General features: G+C 46.6%; 1 protein-coding gene across 3 annotated transcripts; it reads right to left on the bottom strand.

Annotated features, from left to right (window-relative positions):
• LOC127036008 (ficolin-2-like) lies at window positions 1-15,315 on the bottom strand. 3 transcript variants are annotated; one of them, XM_050926426.1, is made up of 10 exons: window positions 15,234-15,315; window positions 13,021-13,134; window positions 10,273-10,326; window positions 9,974-10,009; window positions 8,783-8,818; window positions 7,800-7,835; window positions 6,842-6,969; window positions 4,749-4,878; window positions 4,284-4,418; window positions 1-248 (listed from the first exon to the last, which is right to left on the bottom strand). In XM_050926426.1, exons 1-10 carry the CDS (start codon window positions 15,313-15,315, stop codon window positions 1-3), a joined length of 999 nt encoding a protein of 332 aa, XP_050782383.1. The 3 variants fall into 3 exon arrangements, with proteins under 3 accessions (XP_050782383.1, XP_050782384.1, XP_050782382.1); XM_050926427.1 differs by lacking the exons at window positions 7,800-7,835; window positions 8,783-8,818; window positions 9,974-10,009; XM_050926425.1 differs by lacking the exons at window positions 7,800-7,835; window positions 8,783-8,818; window positions 9,974-10,009 and having other exon boundaries at window positions 6,842-7,030; window positions 10,268-10,326.
• Window positions 15,316-21,642: the final 6,327 nt, after the last annotated feature.

The raw sequence follows: 21,642 nt of genomic DNA on the forward strand, positions 1-21,642 counted from the left end.
CTACATGGGCCTAAATTTCATTTCTGACACCTTGTAGGAGTACTTGTGCCCTTTGCCGGTCTTCCAGTTCACCCCATCAGCATAGCTTTCATGGGCTCCTCTCAAGTATAATCCATTCAGGTTGGACCAATGACATGCCTTGTACCACCAGGCTCCTTTAAAGGATGTTGCACAGTTACCTGAATACTGGTCATTGTCACAGTCTTGGGTTGTAAACGGCATGTGGTTGTGGATGGTCAATGAATCCCCTGTGGAAACAATTGTGTGTACAGTATTTACTACATGCTTTCACAGTTCAGGTCCCACAGCCCAGCCTGGCAGCTCTGCAGTGGGGTTGCTAAATTTCTCCTTTCACCAGGCAAAAAAAATCTCCCTGAAGTCCAGGAGAGAGACTGCAGTTCTACTTCCTAGAAGAAAGATTTTCCACCAAACCATATTCTGATCTCAGTGACATCACTATAAATGCAGAGTAACTCATTGCAGTCAATGCGCTCAATGCGCTCCTAACACTAACAGCTTACCAGGGAATGGGTTGAGGATTCAGGACCAAAGAATCACAGAGTCACAGAGATGTAGGGTTGGAAGTGACCTCACAAAGTCATCAAGCCCAGCCTCCTATGCTGAGGGAGTACCAAGTAAACCTAGACCAACCCTGACAGGTGTCTGTCAATCTGTTTTTAAAAACCATCATTGGTGGGGATTACACGTACTCCCTTGGAAACCTATTCCAGAGCTTAACTATCCTCATAGTTAGAAAGCTTTTCCTATTATCTAACCTAAGTCTCCCTTGTTGCAGATTAAACCCACAACTTCTTATCCCACCACTAATGGACATGGAGAACAACTGATCATCGTCCTCTTTGTATGAGCCCTGGAGACTGCTATCAGGTCCCCTCTCAGTCTTCTTTTCTCAAGACTAAACATGCTCAGCTTTTTTAACCGTTCCTCATAAATCAGGTTTTCTAAACCTTTTATCATTATTGTTGTTCTCCTCTGGACTCTCTCCAGTTTGTGCACATATTTCCTAAAGTGCAGTATGCAAAAGTGGACACAGAACTCTAGCTGAGGCATCACCAGTGCTGAGTTGAGTCAAGCAATAATCCCCATTCTCTTACATGCAATACGGGTAAACAGATCCCACAATAACTCACAACAGTATCACATTGTTGACTCATATTATTTGCGATCCCCTCTAACTCCCAGATCCTTTTCAGCAGTACTACCACCTAGCCCAAGAGTTCTCAAACTGGGGGTCGTGATCCCTTAGTGGATCGTGACGTCATAACGTGGGGGGTTGAGAGCTGTCAGCCTCCATCCTCAAACCCCACTTTGACTCCAGCATTTATAACAGTATTAAATATTAAAAATGTATTTTTAATTTATGAGGAGGGCTGCATTCAGAGGCTCGCTGTGTGAAAGGGGTCATCAAAATGAAGGTTTGAGAACAACGGCTTTTTCCTTCCTAAATGAAGCCCATGGCAATTGTCTTTATTGAATTTCAACTTGTTGAATTCAGACCAATTTGCCAAAGTCATTTTGAATTCTAATTTTGTCCTCCAAAGCGCTTGCAACCTCTCCCAGCTTGGTGTCATCAGCAAATTTTAAAAGAATACTCTCCAACTCCATTATCCCAGTCATTAATGAAAACATTGAATAATATCAGACACAGGACTGACCCTTGCGAGACCCTGCTAGATCAGGGGTTGGCAACCTTTCAGAAGTGGTGTGCTGAGTCATTTTGTGACTTAGCCTTTCTGATTTTGTCCCAACAGATGATGCTATTCTTTTGTGCTCCTCCTTGGCATTTTGTCCATGTTTCCACTGTTTGTAGGATCCCTTTTTGATTTTCAGGTCATTAAGGAGCTCCTGATGGAAGCCTAATTGCCTCTTCCTATTCTTCTGATCTTTCCTTCACTTTGGGATAGTTTGCAGTTGTGCCTTTAATATTGTCTCTTTAGGAAACTGCCAGCTCTCCTGAACAGCTTTTCCTCCTAGATTGTCTTCCTGTAGGAACTAACCTACCAGTTCTCTGAGTATGTTAAAGTCTGCTTTTTTAAATTCATTGCCTTTCTTCTCATGCTTTCACTCCTTCCTCTCTTTAGAATAATAAAGCCTATCATTTCATGATCACTTTCACCCAAATTGCCTTCCAACTTCAGATTCGCTACCAATTCCTCCCAGTTGGTCAGAATTAAGTCTAAAATGGCTGGTCCCCCTGGTTACTTCCTCTGCCTTCTGAAACTAAAAAGTTGTCCCCAATATATTCCAAGAATTTACTGGAAATTTTGTGTTTTGCTGTATTACTTTTCCAACAGAAGTGTGGGTAGTTATAGTCCCCCATTACCACCAGGTCTGGGTTTTGCCTATTTTTGCTATTTGTTCTAGAAATACCTCATTTTCCTAATGACAGGTTTCAGAGTAGCAGCTGTGTTAGTCTGTATCCACAAAAAGAACAGGAGTACTTGTGGCACTTTAAAGACTAACAAATGTATTTGAGCGAAAGCTTATGGTCAGATAAATTTGTTAGTCTCTAAGGTGCCACAAGTACTCCTGTTCTTTTTCCTCATTTTCCTACTCTTCCTGATTTAGTGGACTATGGTAGACACCCTATTATGAGGTCACCACTATTTTTTACCACTTTTATCTTTATCCAGAGGCTGTCAAAGGGCCTGCCCATATACACTTGTTCTGGAACTCAGAACAAGTGTATATATTCTTGGTGTATAATGCAACACCTCCTCCTGCCTGTCTCTCCTGAACAAGCTAAACCCCTCTATTTCAATATTGCTGTAACAATTCTTATTCAACCAAGTCTCTGTGATGCCAGTTAAGGAATAAGAACATAAGAGTGGCCATACTGGATCAGACCAAAAGTCCATCTAGCCCCGTATTCCATCTTCCGACAGAGGCCAATGCTAGATGCTCCAGAGGAAATGAACAGAACAGGTAATCATCAAGTGATCCATCCTATGTGTTCTGGCAAACAGAAGGTAGGGACACCATCCCTGCCCCTTTTGGCTAATAGCCATGGATGGATCTAACCTCCATGAAGCCATCTAGTTCTCTTTTGAACCCTGTTATAATCTTGGTCTTCAGAATATCTCCTGGCAACATGTTCCATAAGTGGACTACATGTTGTGTGAAGAGATACTTTCTTCTGTTTGTTTTAAATCTGCTGCCTATTAATTTCATTGGGTGACCTCTAGTTCTTGTGTTATGAGAAGGAATAAATAACATTTCCCTATTTATTTTCTCCACACCAGTCACAATTTTATAGGCCTCTATCATATCTCCCTTTAGCCGTCTCTTTTCCAAGCAGAGAAGTCCCAGTCTTTTAAATCTCTCCTCATATGAAAGCTGTTCCATGCCCCTAATCATTTTTGTTGCCCTTTTCTGTACCTTTTCCAATTCCAATATCTATATTTTTGAGATGGGGTGACTGTATCTGCATGCAGTATTCAGCATGTGGACATACCATGGATTTATATAGAGGCAATATAATATTTTCTGTCTTATTATCTATCCCCTACTTAGTGATTCCCAACATTCTGTTAGCTTTTTTGACTGCCACTGCATATTGAGTAGAGGTTTTCAAAGAACTATTCACAATGACTCCAAGATCTCTTTTTGGAGAGGTAACAAATAATTTAGACCCCATCATTGTATATGTATAGCTGGGATTATGTTTTCCAATGTGCATTACTTTGCATTTATCAACACTGAATTTCATCTGCCATTTTGTTGCCCAGTCACCCAGTTTTGTGATCTGCCTTTGTAACTCTTTGCACTCTGCTTCAGATTTAGCTATCTTGAGTAGTTTTGTATCATCTGCAAATTTTCCCACCTTGTTCACCCCTTTTTCTAGATCATCTATGAATATGCTGAACAGTACTGGTCCAGGTACAGACATCTGGTGGATACCACTATTTACCTCTCTCCATTTTGAAAACTGAGAATTTATTCCTACTCTTTGTTTCCTATCTTAATCAGTTATTTATATAGGAAAGGACCTTCCCTCTTATCCCATGACAGTTTACTTTGCTTAAGAGTTCTGCTTTCAGTCTTCCCTAAGTAGGATATACATATTACACTACAGAGCTGGTGTCACTAGAACGTGGGTTCCTGCTCAGATAGTTCAATAGCAGAATAATTGAAGTTTTCCAAAAGAGATCACTTCCACAGATTACATCACCTTTTGCTTCTGCCATAGAATATTCTGCATCTCATTTGCTTTCCATTTTTTCCATCTGCCACAAAGGGTAAAGAACAAGCTCAGAACCTACCTGCAGTGCCATTAACAAAGGCTCCAAGGATCAACTTGTATTTCTCAGTCTCCCCTGCAATTTTGAATGAGCCGAAGGTAGCAAATTGATACTTGTTGTCAAAATCTCTGAGATCAACACGAAGCTCATTGGTTCCTTTAGAAAACAATTTTAAAGAAAAATGTTCAGCAATTTCCATCCAGTCTATAGCATTCCTCATTGCTGTACTGTGGGCAAACCACCCGAGGACAAAATGCTGCTCCATGAATCATGACTGGAGCCAGCCCAGCTACCACAGCGTTATTGGTTTCAATAGCTTTGTGTGGCAGGACTGGGATGTAAGGAACAGGAAGGGGTGTCTGGAGCAGACGGGTTACTTCTACCGATAGTACAAATTTATACCCTGTATCCATGGTTAAAATGTGGGAACAAATCTTGGTGGAGAAGGTTGCTGTAAGGAAAACAATGCATCAGTGATGTCTTTACCAAGGGATGTTAGCAGATGGATATTGTCATTCCCCAGCCAGAATTCTGATAGCTGGCTGCCAAAACCTCTCTTGTACGAATTCCAGTCACGGAAAAAATCCACGGAACCATCCACCCGTCTCTGGAACACCTACAGGGAAACAGGAGGTTCTTAGCTGGGAAATCCCACATTGATTTCCATCCTACTAGAGCAGAAGACCAGAAACTCTGAGACTGTAAATCATTAGATGAGATTTAATGTGGTCAGATCTATTTCAGCCTCAGGTGATGGTCACGGATGGAGGCTTGTCTCACAGGATCATATTAAATCTTGGTACCACCAGCACTAGATTAAAGGAACAAATGGTCTGAAAATTACAGCCCTGGGCTGGCAATCAGGAGGCCTGGGTTCTATACTCAGTTCTGCCACTTGGGCAAGTCACATCACCTCTGCTTTCTGTGCAGCCCTGTCATAAACAGATAAGTAAGAGTTGATAGAACAAAACTGCTTCATATCTCTTTTGCCTGGAAAGGGTTAACAAGAACAGTGAGCCTGGCTGTCACCTGACCAGAGGACCAATCGGGGGACAGGATACTTTCAAATCTTGAGGGAGGGAAGTTTTGGTGTGTGCTGTTAGAATTGGGTTGTTGTTCACTCTGGGGGCTCAGAGGGATCAGACGTGCAACCAGGTTTCTCTCCGATCTCTCCAATACAGGCTCTTATAAGTTCAGACTAGTGAGTACTAGGTAGATAAGGCGAGTTAGGCTTATGGTTGTTTTCTTTATTTGCAGATGTGTATTTGGCTGGAAGGATTTTAATTTGTACTTGTATACTTAGGCTGGGAGGGTATTCCCAGTGTCTATAGCTGAAAGACCCTGTAACATGTTCCATCTTAAATTTACAAAGATAATTTTTACTGTTTTTTCTTTCTTTAATTAAAGGCTTTTCTTGTTTAAGAACCTGATTGTTTTTTTTTTATTCTGGTGAGACCCCAGGGGACTGGGTCTGGAGCCACCAGGGAATTGGTGGGGAGAAAGGAGGGAAGGGGGAGAGAGAGGCTAAATTCTCTCTGTGTTAGGTTTACTTTCTCTCTCAGGAAGAGTCTGGGAGGGGGAAAGAGAAGGAGCGAGGAAGGTGAATTTTCTTCTCTGTTTTGTGATTCAAGGAGTTTGAATCACACAGTGATCTTCCAGGGTAACCCAGGGAGGGGAAGCCTGGGAGAGGCAACGGGGGGAAAGGGTTTACTTTCCTTGTGTTAAGGTCCAGAAGGTCTGGGTCTTGGGGGTCCCCGGGCAAGGTTTTGGGGGGACCAGAGTGTACCAGGCACTGGAATTCCTGGTTGGTGGCAGCGCTACAGGTTCTAAGCTGGTGATTGAGCTTAGAGGAATTCATGCTGGTACCCCATCCTTTGGACGCTACGGTTCAGAGTGGGGAATTGTACCATGACAGGCCCTTCTCTGCCTTGTCTATGGAGACTGTGAGCTGTAAGGGACGGGGGCTGTCTCTCAGGGTGTGTGTTCAGCACCCAGCACAATGGGACCCTGAGCTTCATCACATTCTCTAGGACGACTGGGATATAAATAACCACAATGATAAATTGGAAGGGTTAAATGTGAGGTACACACAGGGTTCAAACCCCTCAGCTCCCTAGAACGTTCTCTTCACTCATACTCAGGGGCTGTCTGAGCGATAGAGCAGCTGAGGCACCAGGCCCGTGGAAGGAAGAAGGAATTCTGGTTCCAGAGTCTGGGCAGCTATTGAGGAGGCTCTGAGAGCAGGCAGAGAATAGCCAGGAGAAGGGAAACCTGGTTAACTGTGTTGGACCAGTGACAAATGTCCCCTCAGATGGGGACTTCTTGACTCTAAAGTTCCGGGTTCTCTCCATGGAACAATCAAGGTGTCTGGAGACTTTGACAAGAATTAGGAGGATTAGAAGGGCTCAGTGGTTTTGTTCAGCTAACCATGGTGAAATGACAGCTTTAGAGTTTCCGTCATCATGCTTTTCTCCTAGCTGTAACCCACTGGGTAAGGGCCACCTCCCATTTTTGGAACAGAAAACTGTTTGTTATTCAAGAAAAAATGTTCAATGAGCTTCGTTGTGCTCGGTTCTTACAATCCATCCTCCACCATCTGTGTCCATGTCACACAGCACGGTCCTGGCGTTACAGTCAAGGGGGTAGATGGTGTACCAGCCGCTCATGATGTTCCCTCTGGCTAGCAGCTCCTTGCAGTTCTTTGCTCCTGGTTGAAAGAGGAATTGAAATGTATAAATTGGTTGTATAACTCTCCTTGGATTCATGGGCTGCTTTATGTTGCCCTGAGGGCCAAATCAATTGCAGAATCAGGTAAATGGAAAACAGTCTTTGAACCACCATCTCCTCTCCTTCCAACTGTAGTGTTTGGGAAATGGGTAGTATCCTTTTAAATACTTTGTGAGCCCTCTAATGGTGCTCTCTGTGTTCTATCTTTAGAAACCTGCCAGAGTAGCAGCGTATGTACCTAGCTAGGCTTTCCATGCTCTCTGTAGTTAGCAAACACAATTATTTAGACTTCACTGTACAAGCGTGGTTCATATTAAGTATGTTTGAAAGAGGAAAAGAGACAACAACTGCCCAACCCCATGTGTTGTGTGTGAGAACAGCTCAACCTGCACAGAGGGTTGTCTCAAAGTGTCTTGAAAACTGAAATGTGCACAAAGATTTGTACTGGTAGAAGTGCCTGTGCAGCCATTTTGAAATCCCTGGTGAGTCAGAAGGGCTTCCAGTCATCATGTGACTTGGGTGAGCAATCACTGCAAGGGAATATCAAATACTCATAGGAATACTCACATCAAACAGATTGCAAGTGAACCCATTGGCTGAAATGTGTTTCCACAAAAGATTCACTGGCTACTTGCATAAATCATTCATTTAAAAATACCCAACCATCTGGCGGGTAAAACAGGAAAAGAGCAGAGTGGTCACATTAGTCATTTTAATATATTTGTTTATCATTCCTGAGTGTTTAGCCATCATGGCCGCATTCCCTGGAAAGAAGGAGATGATAGTTCAGTGGTTATAAGAAATGCTCACCTTTCTGACACTGTATATCGTCCAGCTCTTCCTCTCCTGGACAGGAAAAGAAACAGTGGAAGTGAAACCTGAACCAGAAAACTTTGTATTGTCTTTTAAACTGTACTAACAGTGATAGCTGGGATAGCAATGTACGAGAAAAGGCACTAGACAGGTTTGTACTTGTGCAAGACCAAGTGTTAATGGAATCACACCCATCTCTGATCTGCGCTTCCTGTCTAGAATAAAGAAGATGGCATTCATAACTAGCCAACACTGTTTTGTAACCCTCTCATGAGGTTCCTACTTGCAGGGGTAAGAACTGGCTCTTAATGAACTAAATTAATTGCTGGTCAGTAAGTAGAAGCAATGCCTACAAAGTCAGGGGTGTTACACCTGCTTACGCTAGCTGTGAATTTGAGTCAATATATTATAAAAATCCCAAGTGAAATTAGTTAAATAGAAAAGGGGACACTCCTTTAAACGAGCATTTAAACAGGATCCATTTCTTGTATTTCATAGCCCCACCCCCAGCATGTGAGGAGTACAAGGAGGGTAAGAGAAAGAAGCCTTCTCCAGGATATACATCTGGATCTACAGCTTTCACTTACATGCCAAATATTATCTCTAATACCAAAGGTCATCTGCTTGGAGTTATTGCAGATGTTGCAACTAGAGTGACCAGATGTCCTGATTTTATACGGACAGTCCCAATTTTGGGGTCTTTTTCTTATATAGGCTCCTGTTACCTCCACCCCTCTCCCAATTTTTCACATTTGCTGTCAGGTCACCCTAGTTGCAACACTGTACTGACTATCTGTTTTGTAGACAGAGCTATTTCTCTCTTCAGACATTCCAATGCTTACAGAAATATTGGTGAGCTCGATACCGTGGGCATGGTAACTATTCAAGAGGGAAGATTCTTAAACCACTCAAGTTCCAGCTCAGCAGAAATGAAACTGAAGTGATGTGCTCAATATAAAGGAAAGTACAGAGGATCTCACCAACTGTTCCAAGGGTTCCCGATGCTCCTTTATCTCCTAAAGGAAGAACTCAGAATGAATTTTTTGTTTTCCGTAGAGATCATCTCCATAGTTTGATCTCTCATTTCAACACCCACTTGGGGGTTAATTGTGCAGGGGGCTAGTTCAAGGTCTATGTATTACTTACACTCCAGACAATCTGTTAAAGTAGCCCACTAGTGGGACTTAAGTGATACATTTATCTTCTCTTGTCCTCTTCACGGGCTGAATTTAACCCTTAGGATACGTCAACACTGCAGCTGGGTGCATGCTTCCCAGCTCCTATGTAATGAGCGAAGATGTGTTAGCCTAGTACAGTGGTTCTCAAACTATGGGTTGGGACCCCAAAGTGGGTCTCAACCCTGTTTTAATGGGGTCACTGGGGCTGGGGACTGGAGCCAAAGCCTGAGCCCCACTGCCTGGGGCTGAAGCTGAAGCCCAAGGGCTTCAGCCCTTGGTGGAGGAGCTCAGGATACAGGCCTCCCATCCTGGGCGGTGGGGTTCAGGCTTTGGTCCCCCTGCCAAGGGCAGCAGGGCTCTGGCTGGCTCAGGTTTCGGTCACCCCTCCTGGGATCGTGTAGTAGTTTTTGTTGTCAGATGGTGGTTGCCGTGCAATGAAGTTTAAGAACCGCTGGCCTAGTGCGGTTTGATTCCTGGAGTAATTTCCTGTGACTGCCAAGGACCTTGTGATATGTCAGACAGTATAATTAGAGCTGTTGAAATGTTTTCAGCTAATATATTATTCACCAAAAATATGCAGTTTCTTGTTCGAAAAAATCACAAATTCAGCTCACATTTGGCAAACACGTACAGCCAAAGTAAGCAAATGACAATAAATCAGGGGAAAATTTCCCACTTATTCAAAATGTTTTGCTTTGACATTATTAAAATGTTCCAACTTTTCATTCTGAAACATTTTGTTAAGTCATTTGGCTATTAAACAAAAACCAAAAGGAGATTTAAAAAAAACACCCAAAACCTGTTGGTTTGAGTCAAATGACACTTCTTGTTCAACCTGAACCAATTTTTTTCTTCAGCTTTTTCTTTCTGTGAGCAGCCAGAAGGGAAAATTGTACAGTGGGATGGGGGGAAATGTGGCTCCCGGTTCTTCTGTCACCACAAACAGCACCATAAGGTGCTCTGCAGTGCGAAGAATCATCTGAAGTCTCTCACCTTTCACTCCAGGGGCACCAGCAGGACCTCTTTCTCCTGATTGAACAAATAATAAGATAGTAAAGACTGATCAGAGATACCGAGATCTTGACAGTGGATCAGATCTGAAGTTCTGTTGCAATAATAAACCCTTTATTGTCAAATATAGAGTGAAGGCAAGCTATGGTGGTTTTTCGAGCCCAGATACTAGAGCAATTGGAGTTTTATAACTAGCTCTAATTGATATTTGATTAAAAACAAATTTCCTGTTCTTACATCACCCGTAGGAAAACACAGTTCTCTGCCCTTTGTTACTTTACCTTTTGGGCCAGTTTGTCCCGCCTTTCCAGGGGTCCCCGGAGGTCCCTGTTCCCCTGCAAACACAGAAAACTGACTGAATAGTTTCCAAGGTAGCATAAATACTGAGTACGTAATCCCCACCCACCACCCCAACCTGGAATTACAATAACCCATCTGTGTCGAAATTCACATAATGTATCTACATCTGGCTCGCTCAGTCCCTGATCTCACATCAGGATCCCCTAGCATGGACTCTTGCATGGAGGCTCATTGAAGTCAATGGGACATGCACATCTTGCTGCTAGGTGAAAACCAAAGCTCAGGACCATCCTTACCCATACGCAAAGTATACAGCTGCACAGGGCACCAGAAAACTTGGGGCACCAAATTTCCTGGTGCCCTGAGCCACTGCACACTGCTCCAGCCCCTGCCCTGCCTCTTCCAACCCCTGCTGTTCCCCAGCCCCACTCCCACTCCACCCCTTCCCCAAAGCCCCCACCTTGCTTCTCTCGCGCCCCACCTCTTCCCGCCCCTGAGGACTGCAGCAGGGCCAGGCCTGCACTCACCAGCGGTGGGAAGTGCAGGGACTCCGGCCCCAGCTGTGCTGCCCGTGAGTGCTGTGGGGTGGTTCCCCCCATGCCCCAAGCCAGCCCTCCCCCCACGGAGGCCTGGGTCCAGCCCCACAACCCCCGTGGATGCCTGTCCCCCACCCTGGAGGGGGCTATATAGGACCCCAGAACAGCTAGGGACGGCCCTGCCAAAGCTGGTAAACAACCATTTTCTACATGCAGGGCCGGTGCAACCATTTAGGAGACCTAGGCGGTCGCCTAGGGCACTGGCATTTGGGGGGGCGCTGTTTTCTTCAGCAGCGACTGAGGCAGCTGGATCTTCAGCTGCCCTGGTCACCGCCAGCATTTAGGCGGAGGGAGCTGGGCAGGGGAGCACGGGGAGGGCCACCTGCAGCAAGTAAGAGGGGGGGCAGCAAGCAGGGGAACCCCCTGCCCCAGGTCACCCCTTCCCCGCCTCCTTCCTGAGAACGCCATGGCCGCTTCACTTCTCCTGCCTCCCAGGCTTGCGGCGCCTAAGCTGATTGGCGCCGCAAGCCTGGGAGGCAGGAGAAGTGAAGCAGGGACGGCATGCTGAGGGTGCTCGTGTGTGGAGCAGGGGTGAGCTGGGGAGGGGAGGTGCCTCAGGGCAGAGGGTGGGAAGCTGCCACAAGAGGGGGTCTCTCGGGGGGGGAGCAGCCACGGGGGGGTGCCTCTGGGTGGAGGGGGGGGAGCTGCCGCGGGGTGTGGTGCCTCAGGACAGAGGGGGGGAGCTGCCACGGGGGGTGGTGCCTCAGGGCGGGGGCACGGGGGGGGAGGGTTCAAGGTGGAAGTTTCGTCTAGGGCGCGAAACATCCTTGCACCGGCCCTGTCTACATGCTACCTGTGAGGCATGGCTAGAAAGGGTTGAACATCCTCCAAAATAAATAAAGACATGGGGAGCAAATGTTTGTGTTTTTGTCTATTTACATATGTATGAGTAGGGTCTCCAGTGTAATCAACAGTCCTTGTTCATGCTGTATTCTGATAATTCAGAGGTCAAAACAACATCCTATCAGTTCAATGAATTGTAAATATGGGATAGCTCTGAATATGAGACTTGGACATTGGACTATGACCTATGAACTGAATTCTAAAGGAACTCTTTGCAGCTACAAAGCTCACCATCTCTGCTGTGAATCTGAACCTCAACGAATTGAACTCTTGTTTGTAGGTACATTGATCTTTTAACCATACTCTCTCTCATTTGTTTTTTAATACATTTTAGTTTAGTTAATAAGAATTGACTGTAGCGTGTAAGATCTGAAACATTCATTAACCTGGGAGGTGATGTGTCCGATCTTTGGGATTGAGCAAACCTTCTCTTTTCTATGATGAAATAAGCTTTACAGAAATTGTCACCATATTTGACGTGGGTACCTGGATGGAGGCCTGAGGCTGGATCACTTTAAGGGAACTGTGTTGTTTGGACTTGTGAGTAACCAGTGAGGTAATAAAGAAGCTGTTTTATGCTGGTTTGGTGAATCCAGGTATTGGAATATCCACCAGCTTTTTGGGGCTTGGCTGTGCCACTCTTTGCAAAAAGCAAGAAAGAGTCTTGTGGCATCTGATAGACTAACGCCACAGGACTCTGTTGCTTTTTACAGATCCAGACTAACACAGCGACCCCTCTCTTACTTGACACCATTCTTTGCAGTTCACCCTAATTGAGTGACCACAGCTGGCTCCCACTAGGACCCCGGTCATGCTACCATTAATAATTCCATGGCTCAAACTAATCATCATCATTTCTTCTTCTCTAGCCCCTCTCATCCAAAGTTCCCAGAGCGCTTTACACAGATCAGTGAAATGTGCCTCAGATAACCCCAGAAAGGTAAAGGACCATTATAGCCATTATACAGAGGGGGAAATTGAGGCTCAGGGAGAGGAAGTGACTTGCCCAGGATCACACAGTGAGACAGTGACAGAGATGGGGAATGAACTAGAGGACTTGATTGCCAATCTGATGAGCCAAAGAGAATGGACAATATTTCAAGTCTTGGTTATTCTGAAGTTCCAATCCATCACCAAAGGATACGGAAGATTCGCCCTATGAGTTGGGCAGAGTTTCCTCATATCAGAGTTTGTGGGGGAATCTCCAAAGTCTGAGCATATTACATAAGTAACTCCCATTTACATCAGCACCATCCATGCCTGATTCTCTTTCAGTGCCTGGGAATGTACCTCTCATTCCTGCAGCTCCTGGGTCTCCTTTGACTCCTGGGGCACCGGGGAACCCAGGACAGCCTTGGAGAACGGTGAGTTTATCAGAACCGCTGAGTCCCACTATCCTCACCTCTGGGGAAAGAAATGAATCCATAAATAATATGTGTTAGTTTCTCATCATCTGAAACATTCTGCAGAAAACCAAGCAAATGAGAGACTAGATAGTTCCTTAATTTTCTTTTCTCTATTAGTGATAAATGCAACATTTTCTTTAGTTTTATGAATTTGAGAGCCAATGCCCTAAAATTAAAGGGTTTAGGGTGATCATTACTCTTTGTTTCTGTTTTAAGTTTTAGTGAAAGGTTAAAAGAAAAAGACATTACATTTAAGTGATTTTTTTAAAAAAATGTGAGTTAATTTTGATGTACATACTGCCCTGCCGTGTTTGCGAACCCAACCATTGTGGAATTATGCCAGTTCATGAGAACCTCTTAATGAAATTAACTAAAGAAAAACAAGCTGTCTGAATGGTTAAGCACTGGAACAAATTGCCTAGGGAGGCTGTGGAATCTCCATCATTGGAGATTTTTAAGAGCAACTTGGACAAATACCTCTCAGGGTGGTCTAGTTATTTTTTGAGATATACCTCTCTCCTAGGAGTGGAAGGGACCTTGAAAGGTCATTGAGTCCAGCCCCCTGCCTTTGCTAGCAGGACCAAGTACTGATTTTTGCCCCAGATCCCTAAGTGGCCCCCTCAAGGATTGAGCTCACAACCCTGGGTTTAAGCAGGCTAATGCTTAAGCCACTTAGCTATCCCTCCCTCCATAGCCTAAAATACTATGTCCTGCCATGAGTGCAGGGGACTGGACTGGATGACCTCTCAAGGTCCCTTCCAGTTCTATGATTCTATGAAAAGATACATTGACTAGTCAGTTCTCATTGTGCAAGCAGAATGAAATGCAGAGGAAAACCAAAAAGCTGTCATTCAGTGAAAGACATTGTCCAAAAGCAAATTAATTTAAAAAACAGTTGCTGCTACGAACACAGGTAATGAATTTTTAAAAATTGATTTTTTTTATCTTAACAGTGTTTCCCTGTGTTATACACATTATTAGATTTTAAATTAACAGGGACATTAGTGGAGAAAAATCATAACACAGTCGTCAACTCCATTGAGCTCCATTAATGTGGAAATTTTAGAGGCCAACAGAATGAGGAAAAAATTAATATTTCCTGTGACATAGGAACCCTGCCTCCTAATTTAGAACATTTGGGCATAAATCATAGGTAGCAAATGATTTTTTAACTGATCATGAATGTAAGGAAATGAAACTTAAAAGCAGTGCTGCTCTGAAATAATACATGAATTTATCCATAAAAGGGTGAATCCTGTATTCATTCCTTTTTCAGCAAAACACCCATTTCCTTCAAAGGGAGTTTGCCTGAATTAGGTCTGTACAAAATTGATTAAATCCTGCATAAGTATCATAGGATTTTACAGTGAACTAAAATTAACCCTCAAATGCAGCTGGATTTTCAATCCAAAGTACAGCAGTGAAAGTAAGTATTATTATACAAAGATCTCTATTGTGGATGTCTGCTATTAGATACACAGTCCTAGTATTTTTTAAAATGATAACCTTACCTTAGTAACCATGAGTTTTAAAAAGGCTAATCTATTATCAGAGGTTTAAAGGTCAGGTTTAGATTTCCCAGAATGTCTTAAGAAGTGGATATTTCAGAGCCTGTGGGTTGGTCACTTACTGGATTAAAAATGCTTTGGCATCAACATACAATGGTGATAAGAACTTTAGATGGAGAGAGTCCAGCAGCAACGTGGGGGTGGAGGGGTTAGAAATTAGGAAATGAGTGTGAGGAAGAGCAGGTCAAAAACGTCAGATTTCAGAAACTTTCAATGAAAAAAAAAGATTTTCACAAAATTATTTGGAAAAACTGTGTCCTATTTTTGACCACTTCTCATCTGCGGTGGCCATTTCTGCAATACAGATTAATTTTTACAAAATAATTTTGGTCAAAGAAGCTGTTCTTTTTATTATTTATATTGCACCATGAGCCGGAAAAGAACTTTACAGACCTGTAGGACAACAAAGATCCCTGAAGATCTTACATGTTGAAGGCAGCTGAATGTAACAGTTCCCTGTTCTCCAGGGTCCAGGTTGGCAAGAACCATAGTATGAAATGTGTTGTGAGCAGGATTGTTTTTCACTCACCTGGGCAGGTGTCCTGAGCCTGACAAACCGCTGCTGCTAGACAGAGTAAAGAGAGGAGGGTTTTCTGGGCAGCCCTTCCCATGGCTAGTGCTGGTCTCTGCAATAGCAGCTCCACCCTGTCTTCTTGCCACCCTCTCTTTTGCTTAACATTTAGGGTTCTGCAATATATGCAATAACCCATACAAAACTAATCCCGCCTCTGCCTTTTCAGCACCGCCTTCCCAAACTCCACATTCCAGTAATTTCAACTGAGATTGCAACATAGACAAAGTTCACAACTGTGGCTGATTTAAATGGCCTTGTAGGACATGTTCAGTATTGGATTAACACACGGCAAGTGCAGTATTGTCCAATGTTGACTATTGAACGGAGCCAGTCTGAAGCCTGTCTCACGAAGTTCATGAGAATGTACCCTCTGAAAGATTAAAATAGGGTGCCAAATAATGAGCCTGTTCTGACTTTCTCCATCCGTTCAAGTCTCCTGTCACCTTCAGTGGGAAACTTTGGGTGAACCAGAGGAGGGGAATTGGGTGAACTTAATATCCAAGTGTGTTATTGTTATTTTTTGTATGACAGTAGCCACAGGAGGCCTCATACGAGCTTGGAGCCCCACAGTGACGAGTGTTGTACAAGCCCATAGTAGACAGATTCCAAGGTCAGAAGTGACCATTGTCATTATCTAGTCTGACCTCCTGTACAACACAGGTGTCTAGATATATTATTCTTAAAGCAGATCTTTTAGAAAAAACATCCAATCTTGATTTTAAAATTGTCAGTAATGGAGAATGCATCATGGCCCTTGGGAAATGAGTCCAATAGTTAATTACTCTAGCCATTATTGCCAGTCTGAATGTGTCTAGGCTTAACATAGGAACATAAGAATGGCCATACTGGGTCAGCCCAGTATCCTGGCTTCCGACAGTGGCCAATGCCATGTGCCCCAAAGGAAATGAACAGGGAATCATCAAATGATCCATCCCCTGTTGCTCAGTCCCAGCTTCTGGCAAACAGAGGCTAGGGATACCATCCCTCCTCATCCTGACTAATAGCCATTGATGGACCTATCCTCCATGAACTTCCAGTCATCCCTGCCCCAAAGATGCTACAATCTAAATAGATAAGACGAATGAAGGGTGGAAGAAAAGACATGTTATTATCCTGACATTTGCAGTACTATATGGCCCCAAATCTGAAGAGACAGTGTTGCTGCATTTTCTGCTACGTATATGTGATTTTTCAGTGCCTATTGCATGCGCCTAGGGTGACCAGATGTCCCGATTTTATATGGACCGTCCCAATTTTTGAGTCTTTTTCTTTTATAGGCTCCTATTACCCCCCACCTCCGTCCTGATTTTTCACACTTGCTGTCTGGTCACCCTAGATGAGCCTGAGAGCAGATCACTGCCATGATTTATTTCTCTATGTGCTTGTGAGTTTGCATGACTCTAATCTGTAGAGTAAGAATACCACTATTCTCCCTGGGTGCAATGGATATTTCCTCTTTACACTGAGGAAGCACGATTAATTTTGTATTGTGATTTCTGGTCTCACATAGGTTTTGTGTGATAGACCTTGTGCTGCAGGATTTACCTTGGGCAGGATCTGCTTCTCTGAGCATGCCATTGGATGTCAGATGGGTTGTACCACCAGTGAATGTTAGTTTGTCATCTTCTCCAACTGCCAAGCTGTGTATTTTACTCATGGGTGAGTCATTACCAGGAGGAATTGAACCTGCGGCCTCTGTAGCTAACCATATAAGTCACTGCCTCTTTAGCTGAAATACTCAGGTGTGTAGCCTACAAGTCTCTAGTAGCCTCATCAACCTCTGTCTGTGGCCCAGCCATCACCATATGAGGACAGAGCACCACACAGGGAGAGGACAGTACAGCTATAGAGGGGTGAAATTTGGATGGCTGCAACTAGCCAACCCCATCTTACCTGATGTTGGTGCAATGTCCTTGAAAATGTGCTGTGGGTTTCTAGGCACCGTTCACTTCTCTGCAAATCCCAGTGATGGACTTAGCTGGCATTATGACGCTGGACACAGCTTTCCCCAGTGGCTGTTACAATATGCACGCCCAGTGTCAGATGCCCCTGCTATTGGACAGACAATCTGTATTATACATTGTAGCACTCTTTTTTTCGCTAAAGGCCAGTCCACCGCAGCCTGACACCATCACTCTTCTGTGTCTGAGATGAGATCTTTGGGACAGGGACTGTCTTTGTGTTCTGTACTTATACAGTGCCAATGGGATGTTGGCCTGTGACTAGGGGGTCCTAGATGCTATCATAATCCAATAATAAACAATTAAGATAATTAATAATTCCCCTTTGTTGTGAGTCCAGGGGGACATAGGGTTAGTTCAGAGCTCCCCAGGGGTAACTTTAAATTACTTTCTCCCATAGCGGGGCATTGCATGGCTATGGAACAGCTGCATATGGGCCACACTTCTTTTGCAAGCAAGTCAATTTTTAACAGTGCCACATCTCTTTATCCCCGCCTTTGCCGTTGGTCCTTCTTGCATGAGTTACGGGATGGGCCGTTTTGCCATTGACCTCAGTGGGAGCGAGATAGATCCTCTTATGCTTTTGTAAAACTTGGTGTCCCCGACTCCCCACTTGGTCAAACGAGTACAAACATGGAGTGAGCCCACTGATGTTAATGAAGTCACTGTGGGGTAATCAGGGCTGGACTAATGCATGGGCAAGCTGTGCACATGCCTACAGCCCAAATTCGGGGAGGAGGAGGGAGGGATTGTTGTTTTGTTTTGTTTTGACCATGATATAGTGAGGACCAAGCAAAATGTGACTGAATGGCATTGTGAGCTGGTGTGCAGGGTCACAGCACTGCTCAGGTTTGGCCCAGTCACCCCTCCATCATAATGGGGAGTGGCTGGGCCAAATGTGAGTGGCCAAGTGACCTGGCATGTGGGATTGCAGCCACCCCTCAGGTTTGGCCCAACTGATCCCCCACCATGACTACATTACAAATGCCTGCTTCTGGGGTAAGTGCTGGGGGACTCTCCTGCTGTCAGCACTATCTCTTTTGAGAGGAAAGAGGCCCTTGCTTCTGGAGAAGAAAAGGATACCTCATGGCATTGCTGATGAATCCCCTGGAAGGGGAGGCTGGCCTTGCCACTTGCATTCCAAGTTGGCAGAGGCCATTTTAGGATACACCTTGGGACATGGATTACTTTAAACTGGCCCTGAGGGCAGGATTAAGAGTTAGAGCATAGTCGTAACCATGCAGCTTCGGGCCCAATGGTCACATCACCGTAGGCTTTTATTTTGAATCAGAAAACATTTTTAAAAAAACACGCATCTCTGCGTCCCGCAGCAAGAGGAGGCTATGGAAGCAACATGTCCCATCAGCAGCCCCTCCAGGACTCGAGCATCCCCAGCGGCTGCGGCCCCTGCAGGATGGGGAAGGAAACTTCTACTAGCAGCAGCCTTTGCTGGCCATGCTCAGATGCTGTGGCATTTTGCAATGGGATTGCAGGGCAGGTGGCTGAGGTGACAGGGGGCATGCAGGGTCAAGTGCTCCCCACCCCCAATTGGCCTGCCCAGGGGGCAGCTGGGCCTGGCTGGGGGTGGCTCGCCCCTGCTACCACCTCCCCAGCCAGGTTCTCTCAGGCAGCTGCTGCGCTGTACAACCTGGAGCAGCCAGCTTCAGCGAGCTTGAGAAGTGGCTCCATCCCGCTCCCCACCCAGGCCCAGCTGTCAGGGAGAGTGGCCACCCATGCCAGAGGGGAGCGCAATGGGAGGAGGACAGAGCCTCCCCCCTCCTGCAGGTAAGAGCATGCGATGGACCCAGACTGGGCTGCAGGGTGGTGGTGGGGTCACTGGGCAAAGGAGACATGGGGGGGAACAGGGATTCACATGTCCTCCCCCTTAGATCGTGCCCCCTCCGCTACGGGGGAGGAGCATGAGTCATCTGTGCCGGGGAGCCCTGTAAGAATTGGGGCTGACTGCCAGGGATGGGGTTAGACACGTGCAACCCATGCAATTGCCTCAGCCCTGAGCCAGCGAAGGGGCCCCCTGCCATGGTCACTGAGAGGGGTACTTGTGAGGTGGGTGCAGGAATCGAGCGGGAGAAGGTAGGCGACAGAGGCAGATGAATAGCTGGTGCAGGCTCAGGGCTGCTTGGCCATACAACATATGCCCAGCGCAGACCGCAGCTGTTGTTTGGGGCCTGCTGGAACCCTTAGGAAGAGCCGTGAGCAGGGAGGGAGACTCCAAAAGGGTGGCTCTGCCGCAATGGCATAGCCAATGTGGGATATTTGGGTGGGCAGGTAATTCCAGGGGGGCTGGGAGGGATGGGGGGACCCACATCCCCCCAACCCTGCAGCCGGCATGGCCAGGGGCTCCCTGCGGCCTGGGTGTGCACCCAGCTCTGGGAGGAGACGCTGCTCTCCAGCGCTCCTGGCTCCCTTCCAGGTCCTACTGCCCCACGCTGGGCCCGACCCCCCCAGGTGGCGGGCCTACCTTTTCTGAAGATCTCCTCTAGTGCCGCCAGCCACCCGCTCGTGAGCAGGAGCACCAGGCGAGCAGAGCAGAGCAAGCCCCACACCCCGACCCCACTCCCCGGCAGGAGAGCCGGTGGGGCAGGCAGAGTGGGACAAGCCCCCCTGTCCCGACCCCACTCCCCAGCAGGAGCGCCAGTGAGACGGGCAGAGTGGGACGAGCCCGCCTCATCCCAACTCCACTTCCCGGTAGTAGCCACCCAGGCCCACGTGTGGCTGCGCCCCTGCTCTGCAGGGAAGTCAGACAAGTGGGACCGCTAATGGCAGAACCTCCATTTTGGTTGGTAGCCACCACCACCCCCCGTCCCTCCCCTCCTGCTGCCTCCTAGAAGCTCTGACTCCAACTCTGCTGGCAGCAGCAGCTGTGGTTTGCGGCTCTGACCCCACGGCACCAGATCTGGCTTTGGCAGGAGCAGTGGTGATGGCTCTTGTAGCAGCAGCGCTGGTGCAGGGCTCGGGCCAGAGGGAGCAGACAGCAGGGCCTGGACCTGGGTGGGGGTGTTGGGATGGACGGGGGGAGCAGAGCAGGAGGTGCAGAGGCAGGGATGAGTGGGGTGGGGGTGAGGGAAGTGAGAATGTGGGACTTGTGGTGGCATGGGGGGCCCACAATAAAAACCTACACCCAGGCCTGGCCTTAGGGAAAATACCACCCTGGAGGAATGTGTATTTTGGTGCCTCTGGCCCCTGTGGGCTCCCAATCCCCCTTTGCACCTTTAACCCTTGTGCCCCTAACACCTGCACCCACATGAGGAAACTGACCTGGATGTATGGAGTGGCTGGCAATGCTGCCTGCTTCCCCCCTTTGAACGCTGCTCCTCCATACACTCCTTGGAGGTTGGAGGGGGTCAAGGAGCAAAGTCAAGACTCCCCGCTTCTGGGTCACTTTGCCCTCCCCTTACACAGCCAGGTGGGAAGAGAGCAGCAGCTGCTGATGCTCACCTCACAGCACAGACCAGGTTGGGAAAGTGACCTGGATGCACGGAGTGCTTGGTGTTGCTCCTTGCTCCTCCCCACATAGCCCTCTGGGGGTTTGCAGGGACGAGGGAGGGGAGCAGTATTTGTTTGTCACCGCTCCACCACGGATACCCCCCCCACAGTGCTGACCTGCTAGCCAGGAGCAGTTTCTGACTCTGCACTGGCAGTGCACACTTCTGCATAGCACCCCCCTTCACCATGGTGCCCCTGGGCAGTCACCAAGGTGGCCCTCTCCTAAGGCCGGCCCTGCCTGAATCAATGCTCATCTTTTTGTTCCTCTGCCACAAGGAGAGATGGAGACGGGGGGGGGGCGGGGCGGGGAGAGGTTGGACGTGGAGTCTAGCCAGCATTTGCTCACCTACCTGACAGCTAAATCTTCCACTGGGACTCATACTAGCACAAAGAGGGGAGATTGTGGCCTGTTCTGCCTCACAAGGCACGAGCAGGCATGGGCTGAGTGATGGGACTTTCTAGTGCAGATTTAGCCTGAGATTGTCTCAGTGCTCTTCTGTTTGCACCATCACCCTATTTAGACATGCCCCTTCTGCAGCCACAGCACTGCTGGCAGAGGGAGCGCCCTTCTCTTGTACTCCCCAGGGGACCCAAACCAATAATGTCCCTGGCTGCCCAGGGTGCACTCTGCCCACAGTGTTCACAACGCAGGGCCAGGCACATTTGGGCTTTAATGCTATTGAACTAGCTTGTGTGCACAAACAAATCTGAGACAGAGAAATCATTGAGCAGCCTTTGCTTTATTGACAGAGGAGAAGGTTCTCCAGAGGCAGAGGCAGCATCTGAGGGTAATGAGTCACTAACACCACAGGAAGAATTGCATGGCAGCAGTAGGAGCTGTCTGTGGTGCTTCTGGGAATGGAATCAAGCGACAACAGAGCCATGTAGGAGAGGAGACA

Source organism: Gopherus flavomarginatus, chromosome 17 (genome assembly GCF_025201925.1).
Source record: "Gopherus flavomarginatus isolate rGopFla2 chromosome 17, rGopFla2.mat.asm, whole genome shotgun sequence".
NCBI lineage: Eukaryota > Metazoa > Chordata > Testudines > Testudinidae > Gopherus > Gopherus flavomarginatus.

Bases quoted from the DNA above. Each gene is read 5' to 3' on its own strand.
- LOC127036008 (XM_050926426.1), bottom strand. From the start codon at position 15,315: ATGGGAAGGGCTGCCCAGAAAACCCTCCTCTCTTTACTCTGTCTAGCA. The intron at 10,327-13,020 runs GTACATTCCCAG...CTGTGTTTGCAG, and splicing joins AGGAGCTGCAGGAATGAGAG to GGGAACAGGGACCTCCGGGG. The intron at 10,010-10,272 runs GTAAAGTAACAA...TTGTTCAATCAG, and splicing joins GGGACAAACTGGCCCAAAAG to GAGAAAGAGGTCCTGCTGGT.